General features: G+C 39.1%; 1 protein-coding gene across 4 annotated transcripts in view; it reads left to right on the top strand.

Moving 5' to 3' along the window:
- LRRC7 (leucine rich repeat containing 7) overlaps nucleotides 1-22,286 on the top strand; it is a 589,282-nt gene that overhangs the window by 508,542 nt on the left and 58,454 nt on the right. For 3 of the 4 annotated variants that reach the window (XM_027873996.1, XM_027873991.1, XM_027873994.1), the window contains exons 22-23: nucleotides 415-564; nucleotides 6,442-6,561. In XM_027873996.1, the coding sequence (XP_027729797.1) occupies nucleotides 415-564; nucleotides 6,442-6,561 (270 nt within the window). The remainder of the gene's footprint in view (nucleotides 1-414; nucleotides 565-6,441; nucleotides 6,562-22,286) is intronic. The other variant, XM_027873992.1, reaches the window with a different exon arrangement.

Raw genomic sequence — 22,286 nt, 5'->3', positions numbered from 1 at the left:
GTTTCATTACTGAGAAATCTCTAGCATTATTTCTAAGTGATAAAATTGGGATTCCACTGTGGTTGGAATTTGTTAAATTAATGTGTTGTGCCACAGATAAACAACAGTGGGTCAGAATGGGCACAACCACAGTTTTCGAAAGATAATTTTATGCCATCAACAGTGATCAGCCAGTGTACAGCAAGATGAGTTGTGTTTGCTTTCTGTCTTTGCCGTAGTTTTGGATGGTTTTCATTCTGTGTATAACTAACACTGTTACTTGTAAGCTTCCGTCTAATCCAGTGCATGTTTCGAGAAACGGCTTCTTGTCGGCGGGCCGAAAACTTACACTTTAAGAACTTAGACATGTTCGTGTAATAATGTGTTCCTAAGCATGTGTCCACTCCCTGTCACGTGATTATTTCCTCTACTTAGAATGCTGCTTACAAACACGCCACAGTTAACCTTGGCATGCTGCACTCTGGAGGGTTTTCGGCCGTGCATGCAGGGAGAAGCATGACTTTAAACTTGCAGACTAAGTCTCAGTTTGAGAACCAAACACACCAACAGCTACCTCTCCAGCATGTAAGTATGGACCAACCTTGATGGGCCAGTGTCTCCAAAGCTAGTTAACGTTCTTTGTTCCCTCATGTTCTCAACTCGTAACGACGCCTTGTGTTTCTTTGGTGCTCCTCCACTGTCCAAAAAGCATCAGGGCCGATATGCCTGATGGGAGCAGGCCCTGCCGTTGGACCAGCTGGCTGTCAGTTCCCAGCTGACAACCTTGCTTTTTGGATTGAACGGCTCATGTGGCTTTGTGTGTCGCTTTGAGGTCCTTTTATTTTATTTTTGAGATAGAGTTTTAGCTTTTGTTGATGATGCACTCTGGGAGCACAGGTGGATTAAAAATGTGTTTTCAGTTAATTAGTTTAAGACAAGGATTATATAGTAACCTGGGAAATGATGTGCCCGGTGTGACATTGTCGCTTGGTAGGAAAGGCGTTGCTCAGGTAACCTAGGTTCTAATTCCAGCACTGCCCCTTCCCAGAGATGTAGCAGTTCATGTCTCAGAGCCCCAGTTTCCTCATCTGTAAAGTGAGAGGACTAGACCACATGATCCCTTCTGGCTGTCTCAGGGATTAGGACTCAGGGATAGAAGTTACAGAGAAGCAGATCTGGGCCAATGTTAGGAAAAACTTCTTGATAATTAGGGCTTCCCGAATGTAGAAGAGGTTTCCTTTGAGGGTTGGGTTCCTCCAAATTCAAGGTCTTCAGGTGGAAGCTGAAAGCTCAGTCACCAAGAACACTTTGGAGGAAATGCTGCTTCAGGCACAGGGTAGGTTCAATGGCCAGAGTCTTTCCAAAGTGAGATCTTGGGGGTCTTTGAAAATTCTGTGGTTTTGCAGCCCTTCAGAATAGGTCCATAGAGGGGATGCTCTCTGCCACAGAAGGTAAAGAACATGTGTGAATTATTGTAAGACATTCTGGGCCAAAGCCCATCAGTGTCTGTTATTTTCTGGCTTTTCATTAGGTGCTCCAGATAGGAACTTTAACTATCAAATGTCCTGCAGGGGACTCTAAAGAATTACCTCAGCATGAATTATTATATACCTTAAAGATGTTCTGTATCTGAAGTGATGCTTACCTAGGATATTTCAGGGCCTGTTCAGGTATCTGATAGCATACAGTCATGACCCCCAAGAGGTATCTTCAAAAGTAACATTAATTTAAAAGCCAGGAATCATTCAAATATTAAGAGACTGGCTCAGACTGTCATAGAGTCAACCCTTCAGTATCTGTATTAGTAGAAGTAGATATAATATGTTGAAGAAAGGAGCAGGGAGGCTAAGAATGGGGAGGTATGTATGGAGAGAGACATAGAGTTACACTTTTGATAATCCCCCCAAAATCCACTATTGGGGCTACAATCTATGACTCATTCAAACAAATTCGCCTTCCTAATCAGTTCATTTCAGGGGCATTAACTTTGCTGTGCATTTTCTGAGTGCCCACGAGCTAACTGCACTGAGCAGGGCCTAGAAAGACTCTCAGGACAGGGTCACAGCTTTCTATGGCTAAAGGGCAAACTGGAGAATTCAGTACACACGTGGTTAATCAGAAGACCTTTGCACTGTTTTGCAAAATGTCTCCATATCTGAATCAATGCTATCAATCTCTACTTCACTGAATTTGAAAATAGTATGTCTAATAGAGTTCATGAAGCTTCCTAATGTATCTTAATCACAAATGCAAAGTAGTTTAACCACTGGAAAAATATTCCTAAACAAAGCTAGTGTAAAACTCTTCAAAGAAGGTCTTAAATCTTCATTTGACATAAGTTTTCCCAAGTTTCTTCAAAAATGTCTACTTAATTATAAAACTAAATGAGTTAATTACCTTGTAAAAAGCTATTTCTGAATTAGGATCAATCTATTTGTGTAGTTGCTGCATTATTTATATAGTACACACATTTATACATTACTTTATATTATTTATGCAGTACATATATGAGAATGAAAATGAAACAGTCATTCAGATTTGGTTACACATCCTGCATGTGTCAAAATTTTTTACTGACTTTTATTAGATAACAACAGTTTCAATTTCTGCATAAGAAAACTACTGTGCAGCATAAATTATTCATAAATTTTTTTTAAATGTAATTGGATCCAAGCAAATGATATCAGTTTTCGGTAGGGATCAAATTTAGTGTGGGTTTAGTCACGTCATAATACCGTGAATTACAAAATCTTTCAGGGAAATTCATGGCTATACTCTGTATAAATTTTGCTCCATTTATTTTTTTATTACCTATCTTTCATGAAGAATTATAAAAAATGGCATTTAGCATATCCATCTGACTAAATCCTCATATTCTAAAGCCAAACAGACAGGAAGGTTGATGCCAGTGAAGGGGACACTAGAGGGCACTTTTCCCATCCTTGGTGAAATGCTGACTTTGACCAGATGGGTGCAGAAGCGAGAAACTCAAATTGGAGTTTTGTGATGAGCTAGACAGAAGCTAGACACAAGGCTCTCTCTGCATTGGCTGTGCAAAAGTTACTAAGTTAAAGAATAGTGTGAGATTTCAGAGTCGGGTGTTTACGTGAGTAGGTCAGCTATCCTTAAGAACTCTGGGCGACATCTGCTTGTATTCAGGGCACCCATTCCAAATTATAGTCCAGTCTTCATTGAAAGAGGTCCCATGAACCCTGTACTCCAAAATAGTGCATTCTTATCAAATTGTCCATAATTCAGAATCTTCCCTCAAATTAAATTAGCCTTCTCTAAATTATTTTGAAATGAGAGGGTTTTCCCCCCATACCTAGAATCCAAGGGATTGGTTTTGATACATTTGACCATGTCTTCTTTCATATTTGGTTGATTTTATTCAGTTGAGAAAATAAACCTCATTTCATTTCAGACACGCAGACAAATGTTGGGTCCAGAGTGTTACAATATAATTTCTCACACCATCTCTGCCTGGCTTTAGGCCTTTCCCCCAAGCAACAATGCACAAAAGCAACTCAGACTTCTCAAACTCATTGGGTCTATTTGGCTGTTGTATATTTAGAAATGTTCCTCTGGCTTACCAGGTGGGCCACTTTCATTTCAATCTAATTCAACAAGTCTGGGTCAAAGGTTTGCCTTTCAAAAGCAGCCCGTCCAATTTTGGCAAATAAGCCTCAAGTGGTTAGTTCTCCCTTCTTTCACACAAGAGCAACAACGTTTTCTGTTTCATTGGGGTTTGTTTGGCTTTTCTTGAAAATCTACAATGAATGTGACTAGCTTACAAAAATACCACCTTCTTGGTATTGATAAAAGAGATTTCTTTCAGAGAACTCCTTTAGTTTTGATAGTCAGCAAAAGTATTTTTAAAATTTGCCTGGGAGGACCTGAGTTCAAATCTGGCCTCAGACACTTGACACTTACTAGCTGTGACCCTGGGCAAGTCACTTAAACCCATTGCCTCATCAAAAAAAAAAAAAAGTGCCTAACTACTTTTCTCACTCAGTCTTAGAAACAGAGAAGAATGTGCATTAAATCTATTATTCTGGTTTGGGGGTGGGGGAAAGACCTGAGCTATTTATAAACCAACAAAAGGCCTGGATTATCATGGGTTTAGAGGTTCCTTCATTAATCTTTTTTCACTTTTTAGGGATTTTTACATTATGTGATAACTGTCTCACTCTCCTATAGAAACAATGTCAATGCAGCTAAACAAAGCAAGGTAGGAATATAATTAGCTCAGTGATTATAAGGAGAGATGAAACCACCCCAAGTGGGAGGATCAGAAAGGAGGGATGCTTTATTGAATTATTCAGACAATTTTGTACAATGCTACATTCTACCACCTAGCCAAAAGAATATGCATTATCCAGATTTGATCGACAGACATGAAAACGAAAAGAATATGAAAAGAGTGGAAGAGCAAAGTCTATCGTACAAAAGTTCCAAAAAAAACAACAAAAAGTTTGGAACAAAAGTTCCAAAAGTCTTCATGCTGTTCTAAAGCCCCACACCAAGACATTTGGGATGCCCTGTATTTTAACTTCTCACTTCTAATATTCTTCTGAGTAGCTACAAAGGGTATACTTAGGGGAATTGTGTACACATATATAATAGCATATATGAAAAGCTCTCGGTCCAGAGGAAGTAAAGACTAGAAATATAAAGGAAGGGAACCAAGTGCTGATGAACACTGAATAAAGGGCTACGTATTATTCTTGAGGGAAAAACGTCATTGAGAGAACTCAAGTACATGTGATTTTTTTTCAAACAAACTAAACATAAATATTGACTTAACTAAGAGTATGCTTTCTTTCACTTCCTTTCTTTTATTAAATGTCATTGTGGATTTAAAAAAAATAACTCTTAGGTGGGCTTATTAAAGGAGTATATGCTTAGGATTTCCATATATGGAACATGGGATGAGCAAAAGTGGAGAATCTAGAGACTTTTTTATTCACCATTAAGACCCTACCTACGATGCTTCATTAGTGTTCATGTGTTAATTTCATTGGTACAATAATTGTACAAAATATTTTTGAGGCAAAATGCATGTAAATAGAATGCTACTTATCCATGCCATAGAAATTACTCAGAATGGGAACCCAAAAAAAAAAGATTCACATTTCAAATATACATTAGTAAAATTAACAATTAATCAGTTACAATCCTTTTAGAAATACATCAGTCCAAGGAGTGGTAGAGTAGGTAGAAAGCTGCCCTTGGAGTCAGGAAGACCTAGGCTCAAGCTACTCAACTTCTTGGTGACCTGGGCAACTCTTTAAGAGTATAAATTGCACAGAAGTTACTGATCTGCATTGCTAGAGGGAGTTTACTAACTGGGAGTTCTATATATAGGTTAGGGGGGTGTGTGTGTGTGTGTGTGTGGGAGAGAGAGAGAGAGAGAGAAAGAATCAGTCTAATTTTCCATTTTTTAGGATTAGAGATAATTTGCTATATCTAGTAGTGCAAGAGAGAAAGAGGTAAATTCTCTTTCCAAGACACTCTTTTATGGACGTCTCTCAGATTTGAGCGCAGACTCTATAATTAGTTTTGTATATAGCTGCCAGTTCCATTCCTTCTGGACATGGCTTTTAGAAACACATACAGAACTGGCTGAGAGGAAGGAGGTGTGGCAGGGGTGAGATCATTGCTGTATTCACTGAAGGATCACTAGGTATCAACAATAACAACAAGGCATCAGACTAGAACAAAATAATTATTTAATCTTTAATTAAAGAAATATAATATGATTTATATAAATCAATTAAATAACATTGTGTTCAGTCCATTTTTATGACCTATTTTACCTGTTTTCAGTAGCATAACATTTTTATTACATTCTTGAAAATGATTTAATCTCCTATTTGAAGCAATGGACAATGTCCCAAGATGCTCCATCTTGCTCATTGTTAGTACTGACACCACCTCAATATGGTGCGAAATAGAAGCCTAGCATCCTATGGCCTTGGCACTGGCACAGTCCTACACCATTTGGCATAGGTTAGCTGCTTGGAGTTCATGGATTATGGTAAGATGTTTGATTATAACATAAAAGTTTTGATTTCTACTGTTAGTAGTAAGATAATGCTAAAAAGACAAACTAAGTTTTAAATATGTTTTCTAAAGTACTATAACTTTTGATGAGTTTGGCTGTGATTTTTTTTTTATTTTGTCTACTATGAATAATGTAGAATAAGGTTTCCAAATCTGTTCAGGAACCAATACAAATGGAGGTTGTCATAGAAATGTGTTTTCAGTGCTGCCACCTAAGGCAGTCATTTTGAGGTCCTTAGCCAGTAAATAGAATATAATCATATTTCAAATTCAGGTTAAATATGGTTCTGCAATTAAACCAAAATTAATTTTGCCATAACAATTTGGCACTCATTTCAAAAAAGTCTTTAAAATTCTGTTACATCAATTAAGACTGCCATACCGTTTTTACAATAGACCCCGTCCCAGCAAAGCAACATTCTAGACAATGGACAAGAAGATGTATCTCCCAGTGGCCAGTGGAACCCCTATCCACTTGGGAGGCGGGATGTACCTCCGGACACGATTACTAAAAAGGTAATCTATTCAAATTGATAACAGAGACCCTGGACCCTTGTGCGATTCATTGTAATGTCTGGTCTGTACTTTGTGGCTTCATAGCACTTCTGCCTTTATAATAAATAGTTGCTAAATGTTACCTAACAAAAAGAAGCACGATACAGTAGAATCCTTTTTTTTAATATCCAGAGCCACTGATGCCAAATTTTCTGTATTAACAACAAGTTTTCTTTAATAACACCTCAGAGCTTCAATATACAACTGAACTTGTAAATTTAGCTCCCTAAACCACCAAGTCCAGGTACATACCTAGAGGTTTAAAAGTATAGATGTCTGACTGTCCTGTATCAGCCACTACCTGTGTGGGGCCAGTTAGATTGTGGTGCTAACCCAATCATTTGTCTGACGTGCCCATCTCCCAAAAGAGACGGTGGCACTGATCCGAGCCTGGCACTGTGGCATCAGGACACCTCCATAGTTGTGACTGTGCACTGCAGATAGTGTTGGTAGAACTTGTGTGGGCTTTTAAGTGAGAAGGTAAATATTAGCATGCGGGCCACTCTCATGGCAGTGACATCAGATCCTTAGAAGTTATTTTATAGACTTCCCACCCTATACTAACGTGTCAGGAGACTGTGGGAAAATTCATTTCCATGAGATGGCCAGATTTGCCATAGCAAGTTTAAAGTTCATTATTTTCCACAATACCATGTGTTGACTGTATTATAAGGTTGGATTGTATTCAAGAGTTTGGTGCCTTGAGTCAGGTGCTTCTTGACAATATTAGCTCCAACCCTCTCTGGCTGTGTGTCTACAGGGAAAGACTCCCTGTTCTTTAGTTTCCTCATCTGTAAGACAGGGATGAACATACTGTCATCACCTATTTATGAGGGTCATAGTGAGGACAAATCTTTGTGAGCTTTAAAGTGGACAGCAATGGGAGGTAGGAGCAATAGTCATCATCATTGCCATGGTTGCTGTATTTTAGTTGAAAATAGGCTCAATCGAGCTCTGGTACACTTATAAGGATAATAAAAAGTAAGGGTCCTTGGGCATTTCACTGTACTCCCCACTTGAAATTTGCAAAATATCCCATGGATCCAACTTCCTCCTATCACCCCATTCTTTCAAAAAAATAATGGTAAGACTGGTCCTGCTTTGGGGGAGGTATATCCAGTTTTTATTAAATATGATAATGAAGAATATTTGTCATAAATAGAAGTATAAATATTATCATATTGTAGGCATTATTATAAGAGATTGACCTGGTAGACACTGGTGGATCCAATGTTTTTTTTTTCCATTGGACAACCCTGCCTCATTTTAATATTTTTAAAGAATTCATTAATATTTTTAAAGAATTTTTAATATTTTTAAAGAATTCATTTCTTAAATGAATTTGAGGTCTATTTGTATTCATTTTTTCCATCTGTAAAATTTCCATTTTTCCCCAAAGCAGTAGAGGGAGACTTCACAAAGTGTTTGATCTATTCAGAATGAAAACATCATAGAAAGACAATGTCTACTCCATTTCTTAATTGTTTATTTCCAGTTATGTTCAGATGTGTCAGGTCTAATAGTCTAAATAGACCCGCTTTCAACTCTTTTATCTTTTGTCATTTAAATTATAATTTTAAAATATGTTCATTCTTCTGCTGGCCTTTGCAGAAGGTGTAACTATAGAGGGATAAGAATTCTTTCCAAAACCACTGTCACCATCACAGTGTGTTTTATGACTAGTAAAAGTTCACCCTAAAAGTTGGCTTTCCAGCTAAATCCTAATAATATCTTGTATTTAATATACTTATATCTGAATTTAATTCATTTATGTTATTGCCTCATGAAAACTATCTGACCTAAATTTGATTTCTTTAGTTGGTTGTTCTTGGAAATGGGAAAGCTGAGGCCCAGATTGTCCCAAAGTCACCATTAAAGATGGAGCCAAGACTAGGTCCCTTTCAAGTTGATCTGAGCCATTCCCATTCTAATTGTATAAAGTTTTTTTTTTCTAAATAACTGAGAGTGGTGATACCACGAGGTTAAGAATGACCAGCAAGCTCTCTCTTACTGCTTTCCAAATCCATGATGAAGAGCAGAAGGATGCTTTAGGCCAAAGACTCCCTTCCCCAAATAGCCCATCTCTACCTCCTCTACATCTGCTTCATCCATGTGCATCCCAAATTCCTATCTTACCCTGCCCTCTCCTCCTATTGTCCCCTAAAAGGTCACATCCAGTTGTTAACACACCACTTCATATTTGATCTTTCCTTTCTCACACCAGCTATCTTCCTCTAGGTGTGGAAACCTGGATCTGCACTAGAGCACACTGCATCTCTAGCCCTCTCTAGTTTGGAAGGTATCTTCTGTCATGCCCCCTGACATATTGGGTTGGAGGAAGACAGTGAGATACAGATTAAGAGCACCTGAGTTCAAATCCTATCTCTGATGCTTGCTACTTATGTAATCTTGGAGAAGTCACATCTTTTCCTTCTCTGTAAAATGAACGGTTGAACTAGATGGTCTTGATGAGCTGCCATCCAGATGGAAATCCACGATCCTGTGATCCTTTGCTGGGTCATCCATCATGTGCCATGTCCATGCGTGGATAGACCCTAGAGCTCTGTCCTCGATCCTCTTCTTTCTCTGTATGCTTAGTAATTATTATCAGCTTTATGGGAGCCAGAGGGTGCCACAGTACCCAGAGTTCTGGGCCTGGGGTCAGGAAGACATGAATTCAAACCCATCTTCAGACACTTACTAACTGTATGACCCTGGGCAAGTCGCTTGACCTCTGTCTACCTCAGTTTCCTCATCTATAAAATGAGGATTATAACAACACCTCTCTTACAGAGTTGAGAATATAAAGTGCTTAGCACAGAGCCTGGTACATATTGAGTGCTACAAAATGCTTATTTAAACCTTTCCTTCCCCATCTCTGTGCAGATGACCCCCCGATCTAAGTCTTCATCTCTCTCCTGAGCTCCACACCTACGTGACCATCCACGTGATGGACAACTTCACCTGGATTTCCCATAAGATTCTCAAACTCACCACGTACAAAACAGAATACTTCGTCTTTACCTCTAAATCAAACCTCTTTCTAAAGTCCTGGTTTCTGCTGAGGGTACAACTATCCTTCCAGTCAACCCAGCTCACACCTTTTGAGTCATCCTAACTGTTCCCTCACCTCCACTCCCACATCTAATCATTTGCCAAGCTTTATTGACTCTACTAACATGACACCTCTTGCACCCATCCCCTTTTCCCATTGCTGCAGCTATAAGCCTACTGGATTCTAGGCCTTTTCTGCCTTTTGCTTGAACAATATTAGGCAAGAGACTCATTGGTCTTCTATCTTCAACATCTTTCTTGCCAATCCAATCCATCCTCCACATAGCTGCCAAAGCATCGTTCTGATATTTTTAACATCATGACACTACCCTGCTCAAGAAGTTTTAGTGACTCCCTATTATCTCTAGGATAAAATAGAAGATGATTTGTTGGTCACTTAAACCCTTCACTGCCTGACTCCAAATTCTCTTTCTAGACGATTTCCCATTATTCCTTCTCACATACTCTACGTTCCTGTCCAAGTGATCTGCTTGCTGTTCTGCTTACAAGACATTTCACCTCCTACCTCTCTATGTTCTCTCTCTTTGCCCTTGCCTCTTGGAATACCTAACTCACTGAGCTCATGTCACCTCCTACAAGAAGCCTTCCCTGACCTACCAAGCATTAGCTGAAATTATTTTATACTCATTACCTACGTAATTTGTACTTGCTTATCTGTGTATATACTATCTTCTACCCACCCAGAGGAATGGAAGTTCTTTGGGGATAAGAACCCTTTCCTATTTGTCTTTGTATCTCTTTAACCTAGCCCAGTGCTTGAACATTATAGGTGCTATATAAATGCTTGTTCAGTGGAATTGAATGATTTGAGTCTTAAGAGTCAATAATGCGTGCTTTCTTACTAAAGCAAGTGAGGAAGTTCTTTCTGGATTACTTTGGGCCTACATAATTTCAGTCATAACTTTAGAACCCAATGACTTTCCCTACTCCATGCCAATCCATCAAACCCATTGCAAGTTCCATTCTTAGCAGCAATTTCTAGGTGTCAAAATCTGTGCAGTTGACTCTGGAAATGACTCTGTCTTGGGTTTGTTTGTCAGCCTATCCAAGCACGGCCCAGGAGTTATTGGTCCAGCTGAGCATTTATGCAAGGATATAGCAGACTCAGTAATTCTAACCCTATTACAGGGTTGTTGTCTTTTTTTGTTTTAAGCCTGTATCATGCATCTATAATCCATAGGTACATGATTGGCACCTTTTAAAGTAACTATCAGCCGTAGTTTCCTAAAATGTACAAAGACCATACTTTTTTAAATACCCCATTTATACAGTATCACATTAATTTAAGTTAATGCAATTTATTTATTGAGCATTTATCAATAGTCTGGTGTATGGAGAACACTATGGAAGGTGCTAGAACTAAAAAAAGATAAAGAAAAGGAAACAGTCCCTGCCTTCGAGGATTTTCCAATCTACAAATAATTAAGTGAAAATTAAAATGAGTGACATCAAAGAGAGTTGAGAGACTTTTTAAATATCTAATCTATTCGTTTTACTGCATAAAGCTTAGTAGAATTAACAAATATTTACATTGTTGAGTGTAAACTCAATTAGCACACTATATATCTCACTGTCCCCAAGCCATGATGTTCATGCCATCAGACCAATTTTTACATCATATCCAGTTGTCTACTCCAGCAATCTTATCATCTACTGATAGCCCACCCCACAGATTTCTCCCTATTGTACTAGAAATAGTAATCAAATCAATTCTACCATTGTTCCAGGAAAGGATCTGTCAGTTGGATGCCTTATGGATGGACTTGCCATCCTTATGACTCCCCAGAAAATTCCTTCCTTGGACACCACTCACTTTTATGTGTTGTCTCCCCATATTAGAATATAAGCTCCTTGAGGATAGGGACTGTCACATTGTTGTGTTTCTCTCCACAGTGCCATGTTCCATACATAGTGAGGGCTTAATAAATACTTTTTATTCACCAACAAAAATAAGTTAATATTTCTTTATTATTTTTTAAAATTCTGTAAGAGTATTTTAATAACATCTAGTTTTTTTTTAAAAATTAGAAAATATAACTCAGGATCATTTTTTAATGATGCCACAGGCTCATAGACTATATAACTATAACACTCAAAACTATGTGTCATGGATACTATCTTTAAGAAGAGAGTCAGTGCTGGGCATAATAAATAGCATCACAAATAATGAAATTTACTATGTCTTAAGAGATAAGAAATCACTAGCTAACTGTATGGTAGTTTTATTTTCAAATCAATTATCTGAAGTTTGAACTTCAACTTGTTTGAGCAAAGTTAGAGCAAAAATATTAACACCCAAATTAGAAGAAAGGATGAGGTGAGAAAATGAAACGAAATGCAAGTGAAGCTACTCTAACTTGGTCTATTTAAACAAGCTTGTTGCTCCTTTTCCTTCCACCAAAAGATGAGAAATAGATAAAGGAACGGATAATGACACTCTCATCATTTCCTAAAGTTTAACCAACGTGAAGTAATCAAGAAGGAAACCAGAAAAGCCCAGAGTCTGCCTCAATTAGCAAACGCTTGTTTTCCTTGCCAAGGCAAGGAGTATTCATTTGCAAAATCTGATGAATAAAGTTGGTTGAAGATTGTGAACATTAGACCCTTATGAAATATCACACAGCGTAAGGGAAAATGAGTTTGGAGAAAGTTTGGCATGGGACCCGTTTAAGCCAGAGCTTCCTCAGGATGAACGTGGAAACCAACGGACTAAAAGTTTTGTTGTTGTTGAGTCTTTTCAGTCATGTCTAACTCGCGTCCAAAACCCCACATGGGGTTTTCTTAGAAAAGATACCAGAGCGGTTTGCCATTCCCTCTCCAGCTCATTTTACAGATAAAGAAACTGAGGTAAACCAGGTTTAGTGACTCACCCAGGGTCACACAGCCAGTAAGTGTCTGAGGCTGGATTTGAACTCATGAAGATGAGTCTTCTTGAGCCCAAGCCCAGTGCTCTATGCACTGCAGAGCCACCCAGCTGCCTCAGACTCCAAATGGGAAAGACCCTTCAATTTTTCCATAATAAACTATTGTTTCCACTAGTGACAGACAAGGTGACATATGTGGACATCCCGGTCTCAACGTGATGCCTGAAGAATTGACACTTAGGAAAACAGAGATGGGAAGAGCAGCTGGTCTAGCCCAAATCAACAAGAATGCTTGCTATGTGCAAAAACAGAGATCACTTTGTTTGAAAAAATACTGATGATTAATGCCAGGTGAGGCATAAAACAAGGAGGTGCCCACCAAAGTTGTTTGATACTGTCATGGATAGTGACCAGTGCAGAGTCCAAACTAGAGTGTGATTTCCTATAGATGGTGAGGTCCTCCAAATGAAAATAATAATAATAACAAAAATGCTAGTAGCTGATATTCATATAATACTTCAAGATTTGCAAAGCACTTACTTACATTATCTTATTTGAGACTTTCAACAACCCTGTGAGGCAGGTACAGCAGGTATTATTATCCTTTTTTTTTACAGCTAAGGAAACTGAGCCACAGAGAAATTAAGTGACTTGCTTGTAACCACACAGCTAACAATGAGATTCAAACCTAGGTTTTGCTTAAAATCCAGCATGCCATACACTTTGGCCTGCCTCCTCTAGAGATGACATTATGACATCACACTGATGATGTCAAGCTCTCATAAACTGGTGCTTGGTTGTTGTCCTTCATTCTTGAAGAGGGCCAAAATGGCATCTCTATGGTGGAGGCAAGGTACAGCGTGTACCAAATGTGGTTGATCAGACCAGCATGAGCTCAGAGATTCTACCACAGGTTGGGCATAAATTGCCCACATGAACATTTGGAGTGGAGATGTCTCTGAATTTGTACATCTCACACTTTTTTTGAGCTACTGCAATCCTGCTTTGCTCAGAAAGCACAGCATCTTCTTTGATACAGATACACCATGCGGAGTTGCCCTCTGCCAGTGTCTCCCCAGTCATGCAATCAATTCCAAAGTTCTTCAGAGAAACATAAGAGTATCCTTATCACTGCTTCTTCTGACCTCTATGTGAGTACTTGCTTTGTATAAGTTCTCTGTAAAATAGTCTTTAGGCAAACATATGTTTGGCATATGAACAGCATGGCCAGCCCAACAGAGTGGTGCTCTCTGCAGTAGAGTTTGAATGTTTGGCAGTTTAGCTTGAGAAAGGACCTCAGTGTCCAGTGCCTTATCCTGCCATACGATCTTCAGAATCTTCCTAAGGCAATCCAAATGGAAGCAATTCAGTTTTCTGGCATGGTGCTAGTAGACTGTCCAGGTTTCACAGGCATCCAATAATGAAATCAGCACAACAGCTCTGTAGACCTTCAGTTTGGTAGGTGGTCCAATACCTCTTCTGTCCCATACTTTCCTTTGGAGTTTCCCAAACACTGAGCTAGCTCTGGCAATGTGTATGTCAACCTCATCATCCATGAGGACATCTCTGGAAAGTATACTCCCAAGGTAAGTGAATTTATCCACCACACTAAAAAACTTTTCCATTTGCTGTAACTGATGGTTCCATGTATGGATGGTGTGGTGCTGGCTGGTGAAGCACCTAGGTTTTCTTGGTGTTGCCAAGCCACGATGAGCGTAAGCAGCAGAGAACTGATCCATACTTTGTTGCATCTTGGCCTCAGAGGCTGGATTGAGGGCACAATCATCTGCAAACAAAAAGTCATGCTGCAAGGGAAACCCCCACTTTGGTTTGGCTTCTAGTCTTTTCAAGTTAAATAATTTACAAGCGTGGCAGCTGACCTTGACATCATTGTCGTCCACGTTTAAGTCATCTGATGACATCTGAGAAAGAACCTCCGAGTGGCTCTCTAAAAAAGTTCAGCCTAATAATTCACAGAGGAAACCCTATGAATGAAAAAGAGCTGTGGGCAGGCTACTGAGCTCGTCCATCAGTACGTACGCTTTGAACAGCCTCAGAGCTGGACGGGAGGAAGAGAGTGAACTGCATTGCATTTCCGAAATTGTAGGGAATTTTCAATGACTCCAAGCCTCTCTCCAACATGAAAATTTACCTCTTTAAAACCAGTATTCTTGTGGTAATTCTACATGGCTACAAGTCATGGAATACCACAGTCTCCTAAGAATCAAATGTTCAAGTCACCCAAAAAGCCTAAATATGCTGCCTCATGGACAAGGAAGAGCATGAAAGCCAACGTCACAGAGCTGAATCCCTGAAAAAAAGCTGTGGATGACAAGCCATAGAAATAGAACGGATGCCGTCCTTTTACCCAGGTAGTGCTGAGAGACCTAAGGAAGATGCATCCTCCACCCCCTCTTATAGCCCTGGTGAAGGATTGATGGGGAAATGCAAACCAGAGTCATGCCTGGGAGTGCTGGGATTCATGTCTTTGGGGGCAGCACCCCAGCTGATGGCGAGATCTCAGAGCCAGGGCCGTGCTGACGGAGGCTGAAGACTATTAGCACAACATTGGCTTCCCTTTACGGTTGCTTTGGAGAGACAACCAGCCACGATGGATAAAAAATTGGTCTTAGGACCAGGAAGATCTGAGTCCAAGTTCTACCTTTGACACATATTGACTGTGTGATCTAGGGCAGGTCACATAATCTTTCAGTCCTCCAGGTGGCCTTTAAGACTAACTTAGAAGTTGCAAAGAACGTTCTGACCTTCACTGATAGAGGGAGTTTCCTCACTTGGAAATTCCCTATACTAATGAAATAATAGTTCCAGTTCCTGTCCCTGAATGATACGTCTCTGTATGAGGCCCTTGGGCTTATTAACTTCGAAGGCTCCCATCTTTCAACCCACATTAAATTCCTTCACTTTTTTTTTTTGGTGAGGCAATTGGGGTTAAGTGACTTGCCCAGAGTCACACAGCTAAAATGAATCAAATCAAATCTTTTTTTTTTTTTTGGTGAGGCATTTGGGGTTAAGTGACTTGCCCAGGGTCACACAACTAGTAGGTGTCAAGTGTCTGGTCTGAGACCAGATTTGAACTCAGGTCCTCCTGACTCCAGGGTCAGTACTCTATCCACCTCACCACCTAGCTGCCCCTTTCTTCACTTCTTGACCCCATGACCTGAATCAATTCCTAACCCCTTTGTTAGGTCAGCGTTTCTTCAATCTGAAGGCTAACTCTTCTGCTTATTCTTCCTACTGCCTCACTGGACGGCTATCTTCTAATTATTCCAGACCCAACGCTTCCACTTCTGCCTAACTACTACTGGATTTTGAACTTGTAAGTAGAGAGATGTATCTATACAGTATCTCAAAGTGTGGAACGAATTTGAAAATGAAGATTCAAACCTTAAATTTTATTATGATAAGTAATTTGAAAAGTTAATATTCACTGATAAGCAAACTAAGAAAACGATGTTAGTTTAACTCAGTGTGAGTCAGTTTTATGATAAAGCTTTTATAATTTTATTATCTTTTATATGATTTTCAGTGATTCACCTCTTTGATTACATGAAATCCCTATCTGCTGTCTGTATGCAGTCAGACCATTGCCGTGTTACAGCAAAGAATAAATTTTGTGAAGAAAGACATGAACAATGAAAAATATGGATACAATTAAAATCATTTAACCCTGAAATGTTTAGACAAATTTTTGAAAATTAAAAATGGTAGAGGCAACTGAAATGCTTGACAGTGTTCCATAGGTAACAAACTACCTTTCGTCTTAGACCTTTTCCTTTCTTGCCTCTTCTGCCTCCTTACAATAATGGCGACCTGGTTCCCTCCTGACGACATAGCTGTCCTGGCTACCCTTTAGAGCACTTGTGGTGGAGGAGTTGGAATCCTCCTTGCTGCCAAGTGACTAAGTGTCTTCTCTGAGGTTCATTCCATCCTTATTTGCCACCCATGGCTGTTGTCTACCTACCCTCCCTTTCTCAGGAAGTCTTTCTCTTCTCCCCAACTCCTGCACTTAGACTAGGGGGACTTCAACATACATATTGCTCCTCCCTCAAACACCCTAACCTCCAAATTCCTCAACGTACCCACTTCACCTGACTTCCTCCTCCACCCCACCACAGCTACACACGGAAATGTGATTCCTTGATCTTACCATCACCCACAAGTGTTCCATATCCATGTTCACGAACTCTGAAATTCCTTTATCTGATCATGATCTGTTATAATTCCACCTCTACTCCTGCTTTGCAACCCCAAACCCTGTTCTTCATCCTCACAACTTCCAATCCTTTCACCCCTCAGTTCTTTACCAGATCATCAGCCCTATACTGACTACATGCTCTTCTCTTCCCCATCTTTATCCCTTGATGAACTACTTCAACTCTACCTTGTCCTCCTATCTTGAGTTCTTTGCCCCATTATTATATCAAAAATCTTGTCTCACCAAACCCCAGCCTTGGATTACTCCCACCATCCATTGACCTCACTCCTACTTATAAACTACTGAGTGAAGCTGGAGAAAATATTAAAACTGCACTGACTAGGGCCAATACAAATTTCTGTTACATAATCTCAACTAGGTCCTCACTGTGCCAAGGCAATCCTTTTGCATCACCCTAATCAATTCACTTTCCAACTCACCACTCACCACTTCCAAACTTTTCCTCCCCAAACCTCCCATAACTCCCCCTCTCCCCACCCTCTCGGTTGAGAACCTTGCCTCTTATTTCATTGAAAACATCAAGGCCATTCATCAAGAGATCCCTCTTCTTGTTCCTCACCTCACATCACTCAGATGCCTACTGCTGTCATCTCCTCCAGCCCTGTTTCACATGAAGAGATGCCCTTCTCCTTGCTAGGGCAAACCCCCTATACATAAATACATGATGACATTTCATGACATCTTCTCCAGCAGACTGCCCCCTTTAGAATTCTCATTTCCTTACTAACTTTCAATTTCTCCTTGTCCACTGGCTGCTTCCCTACTGCCTACAAAAATACCCATGTCTCTCTTATCCTTAAAAAACCCCTCACTTGATCCTTCTCTTCTCTGATAGCTAGTGTCCTGTATCTCTCCTCCCTGTCTACAATTGTTACTGCCATTTACTTTCCTTTCTCTTCTTAACATTCTACATTCTGGTTACTCATCATTCACCTGAAATTGCTCTCTCCAAAGTTACCATTGATCTCTCAGTTGCTGATCTCAATGGCCTTTCTTCACTCTTCATCCTTCTTGACCTCTCTGCAGTGTGACACTGGTGATAACACTCTTATCTTTGATAAACTCTTCTCGATGGGTTTTTGGGACATTTCTCTCTCCTGATTCTCCTACCTGCCCAACCACTCCTCAGGTTCCTTGGCTGGATCTTCATGCAGCTCATGCTCACAAATGATAGGTATGGCCCAAGGCTCTTTCCTGGGTCCTCTTCTCTTCTCCTTCTATACTATTTTGCTTGGTGAACTCATCAGATACCATGAATTCGGTTATCATCTCTATGCAGATTATTCTCAGATATATTTGTCCAGCCCTAACCCCTCTGCTGATCTCCAGTCTTGCATTTTACAAATGCTTATTAGACAGCTTAAACCTGATGTCCCATAAACATTTTAAATGCTACTGAACCAAAACTGAACTCAATATCTTCTCCCTTGAACCCTTCCTCCTCCTATTACTGTCAAAGATACCACCATCCTTCCAGTTACCCACATTGGCAACCCAGGTGTCCTCTTTCACCCCCCCCCATGTCCAATCAATTGTCAACTCCCATAGTTCCTACCTTGTAATATCTCTCTTATCTTCTCCCTTCTATCCTCTGACACTGTCATCGTCCTGGTGCAGGTCCTCATCACCTCATGCCTGAACTACTGCAGTAGCCTCCTGGTTGATCTCTCTGCCTCAGGTCTTTCCCCCCAGTCCATTCTCCACTGAGCCATTGAATTGACCTCCCTTAAACACAGACCTAACCATTCACTTCCTTATTTGATAAACTCCAGTAAATCCCTGTTACCTATAGAATCAAATATAAAATCTTTTTTTGGCTTTCAAAACGCTTCATAACCTGGCCCCTTCCTACCTTTCCAAGTTTCTTATTTCTTACTTCCTTCCCTATACAATATCGTCCAGTGATGTTGGCCTTCTGATATTTCCTCACACAAGATACACAATCTCCCAACTCCAGGCATTTTCTTGGGCTATCTCTCATTCCTGAAACTTTTCTCTCTCCTCACCTTAACCTCCTGGTTTCCCCCATCTTCTTTCAAGTCCTAAGTCTCACCTTAAGTCCTGTCTTCTGAAAACAACAACCACCACCACCTTTCCCAGTCCTCTTTAATGTTCATGGCTTCCTCTGAGACAATCCTCATTTATTCTGTGTGTATGTGTGTGTGTGTGTAGATAGATATATATAGATATAGATATATATACATACATAGTTGTTTTTCATGTATCTCTCCCATTAAACTGTAAGTTCCTTGACAGCAAGAGTAATTTGGGTTGGTTTTTTTTTGTTTGTTTTTTTTCACTTTTCCTTCACATAGTAGATATTTAATAATCACTTGCTGACTAACAGTTGACTTACTGACCATAACAATTTGTCCTAGAAGTTTAACCAATGTAGGCTAATTGCCACAACAAGAAGACCAGAGAAGCCCAGAAAGTACCTTACAATCAATATATCAACATATTTACCATAATTCATCATTCCCTGAGTGGGAACAAGACTTCTAGATCCATTAGAAGAAAAAAAAATCCCTAAAATAATTTGGGAGGTGTCTGTACCAAGTCAAACTGACAACAGTTTTGGTACAGCCTTGAATGAAAAAAGTGAGTTTCATCAGTAAAAACTACTTTTTTCTCATCATCAGAACTCTAGTCTTTGTATTGTCTTATCATTGGTTAGCACTTGTTTTTGAATAGCCTTGTCAATGTTCTTTCAACTTGAAGAAGCCTAAACTGAATTGTAAAAGAATCAGAGACAACTCCTCTATCTGACAAATCCCTCTGAAGATCTTTGGTTGATTTTTCATTATAATTATTAGGCTGTTTTACAAAAAGAGTTTGTCAGTTCTTTGTCCTGTTTTTCATTTTTTGAATGTATATTCCCTTGAAGTTAATCTTGTTTCATTGTGGGTTCAAATGATCCTTGAAATACTTGGCTTCTCCACATCAAGAATAATTGAAGTATGCTCTTTAAAAGTTACAACTTTTGCACATTTCCTTAAAGTAATATCCATTCTTAAAAACTAAACACTTTTAGTTTTTAATTAAACATTTTTAAAAGAGAGACATGACGTATGGGGAATGGTGTAAAATCCAGCACTCCATTGATATAGAACTAAAAGTGAGGAAACCAGCTCAATCTGCTTTTATCTTGTCAAGGTCTAACATTCTGGGTCAGTTGAGTATGAATAGTAGCATATTCCCTTGAGCACTGCTGTCACAAAATAAGTAGAGAGTTGTATAGAGAACTCTCAAGTAAGGAAACCCTCTCTACCATGCAGGTTGATATCTCTTCAGCTGTAGTCAGAGTTGCCTTCAGTCACCCAGCTAGTATGTGTCAGAGGCAGAATTTGAACTCAGGTCTCCCTGACTTTGAGGCCACATCTCTTTCCACAACTATTGCTTGTCCCAAGTAATTCACACATCATTGTAACTACGTTAGTAATACTAAAGTCATTCCTGGCTGTCTCTCTTAATCTTCATTTCTTTTCCTTGAAAGGAGACACATTTGCTGTCAGTGAGCTATGTCAAAAATAACAATGAATCAGTAAGAGTCAATTAATGCAATCTTACAATCATAGCTTCTCTTTCCCAGTAACAAAAAGCATTTAGTGCATTTACTGGGAAAAATAGAAGAAATGCCACTTTTAATAATATGTCCAAAGTTTTCCTCTTGAACCAAGGAATCTTTTTTTAAAATTATTTTCAATAAGATATGGAAACATCTCAGTGGAAAGTGGGGAGCTATATGTGTAGACAGAAAGGAAAACTCCCTGCTGAAACACTTCTGTCTTAAAGGGACTGGCTAGAGTAATGAGGAGATACTTTCCTTATGGTTCTCGGTGTTCAAAAAGGTTTCTTAGCTGAAAGAATATTTTATTCTGTAATTTATTATTTGTGTGACAAGCAAGCATTCCTCTTTAATTGTCTTTCCAACTGAAAGAGTTTTAAACAATATATGAAGGATACTAAAAACTATGAATATGTGAAGGATACTGAAAAAAATCACATAGACTTTAACCATCAGTGTCATCCTCTAAACCTGGTGTTGAACAAGATAAGCTATACCCATGTCTTCCTAGTTCTTTTTTCTCTCCTGATACTTAGTACAAAGTAGATATTTAATAAATTTCTTGGTGAATCAATCAAATGGAAGAGACAAGAAAATGAAAATAACATCTTAGATGGCTATTTTTATTCTGGATATACTTATTGGAAAGCATAATGTATATATACACAAAGTAGCCATCGCAAAGAGGTTCTTTGAATTTTTTATTAAATTAAATAACTATTTATTAAATACCTTTTATGCAAGGAAAGAGGTAATGTAGCATTGTAGATAGGGCTGGCCTCAGTATCAAGGAAACCTAGGTTCCAGTCCCACTTCCAGCACAGACTGGCTTTATGACTCTAGACAAGACATGTGATCCCTCACTACCCAGATGACTTTCCCAAACTAGAAATTGCAGATTTGCTGCTCTGCTTTTGACGCTCAATCAATAAACATTTGTTAAGTTCCTACAATGTACCAGGCACAATGTTAAGCATTGAGGTTGCAAAAAGAGAAAAGACACTTCCTTCTCTCAAAGAGCTTACAATCTAATGGAGCAGATGACATGCTAACAAACATATACGAGGCAAGTTATATGCAGGATAGATAGGGAATAATCACCAGATGGAAGGCACTGGAATAAAGAGGTGGCAGGGAAGGCTTCCTACGGTTGAAGCTTAAAGGAAGCTGTTGCCAATGGAGTTTCCTTTCCAGGAATTCCCAATGACAATGAAATCACATACATATATGTGTGTGTGTGTGAGTGTGTGTGTGTGTGTATATATATATATGTGTATGTATACATTTCTGTCCATATTCTATATGATCTCTCTCTCTCTCTACACATACACATACACACACGCACAAATGTAATATACATTATATTTATAGAGGGTGCTTTAATAACTTAAAACTTCACTAAGACTTTTGGGATACCCTGTATATGCAAGGTACAATTCTAGTTGCTAAAGGTACAAATTTTTTTTAAAAAGCAAGTTTTTGCCCACAAGGAACTTAGATTCTTTTTGGGTTGGGAGTAGGATTTGATATGTAAACAGATAGGTGTATTTCAAATTAGATTATGATGGTGGAAAATGAGAGTTTCAAACAAAATGCTCTAGAAACACTGGATAAGTTAGAGAATGTTTGGGGTATAGGACTCAGTAATCACGAAAAGATTCATGGAGGGGTTGGCACCTTAGTCAGTCTCTAAAGGAAAACAAGGCTAGAACCTGAAAAGTACAGATAGAAAAGGAGGACCTTTCAGATGACAAGAAGAGTATGCATTTAATTCCCTATGAAGACTCCTACCAATTCCCCTTTCCTTACATGACTCTATCCTAACTCACTACTTTTCTTGTTCACACAATGGAGTATTGATGATTTGAAATAGATTTCCTAGCTGAGTTCCAGCAAAAGTACAAATTTAATGAGAGAAATATTACTCACTGACCTACTTGAG

Source organism: Vombatus ursinus, unplaced genomic scaffold (genome assembly GCF_900497805.2).
Source record: "Vombatus ursinus unplaced genomic scaffold, bare-nosed wombat genome assembly UNPS02014804.1, whole genome shotgun sequence".
Classification (NCBI taxonomy): Eukaryota; Metazoa; Chordata; class Mammalia; order Diprotodontia; family Vombatidae; genus Vombatus; species Vombatus ursinus.
Note: the sequence above shows the minus strand (reverse complement) of the source record. Positions and strands in the feature narration are given on the sequence as shown.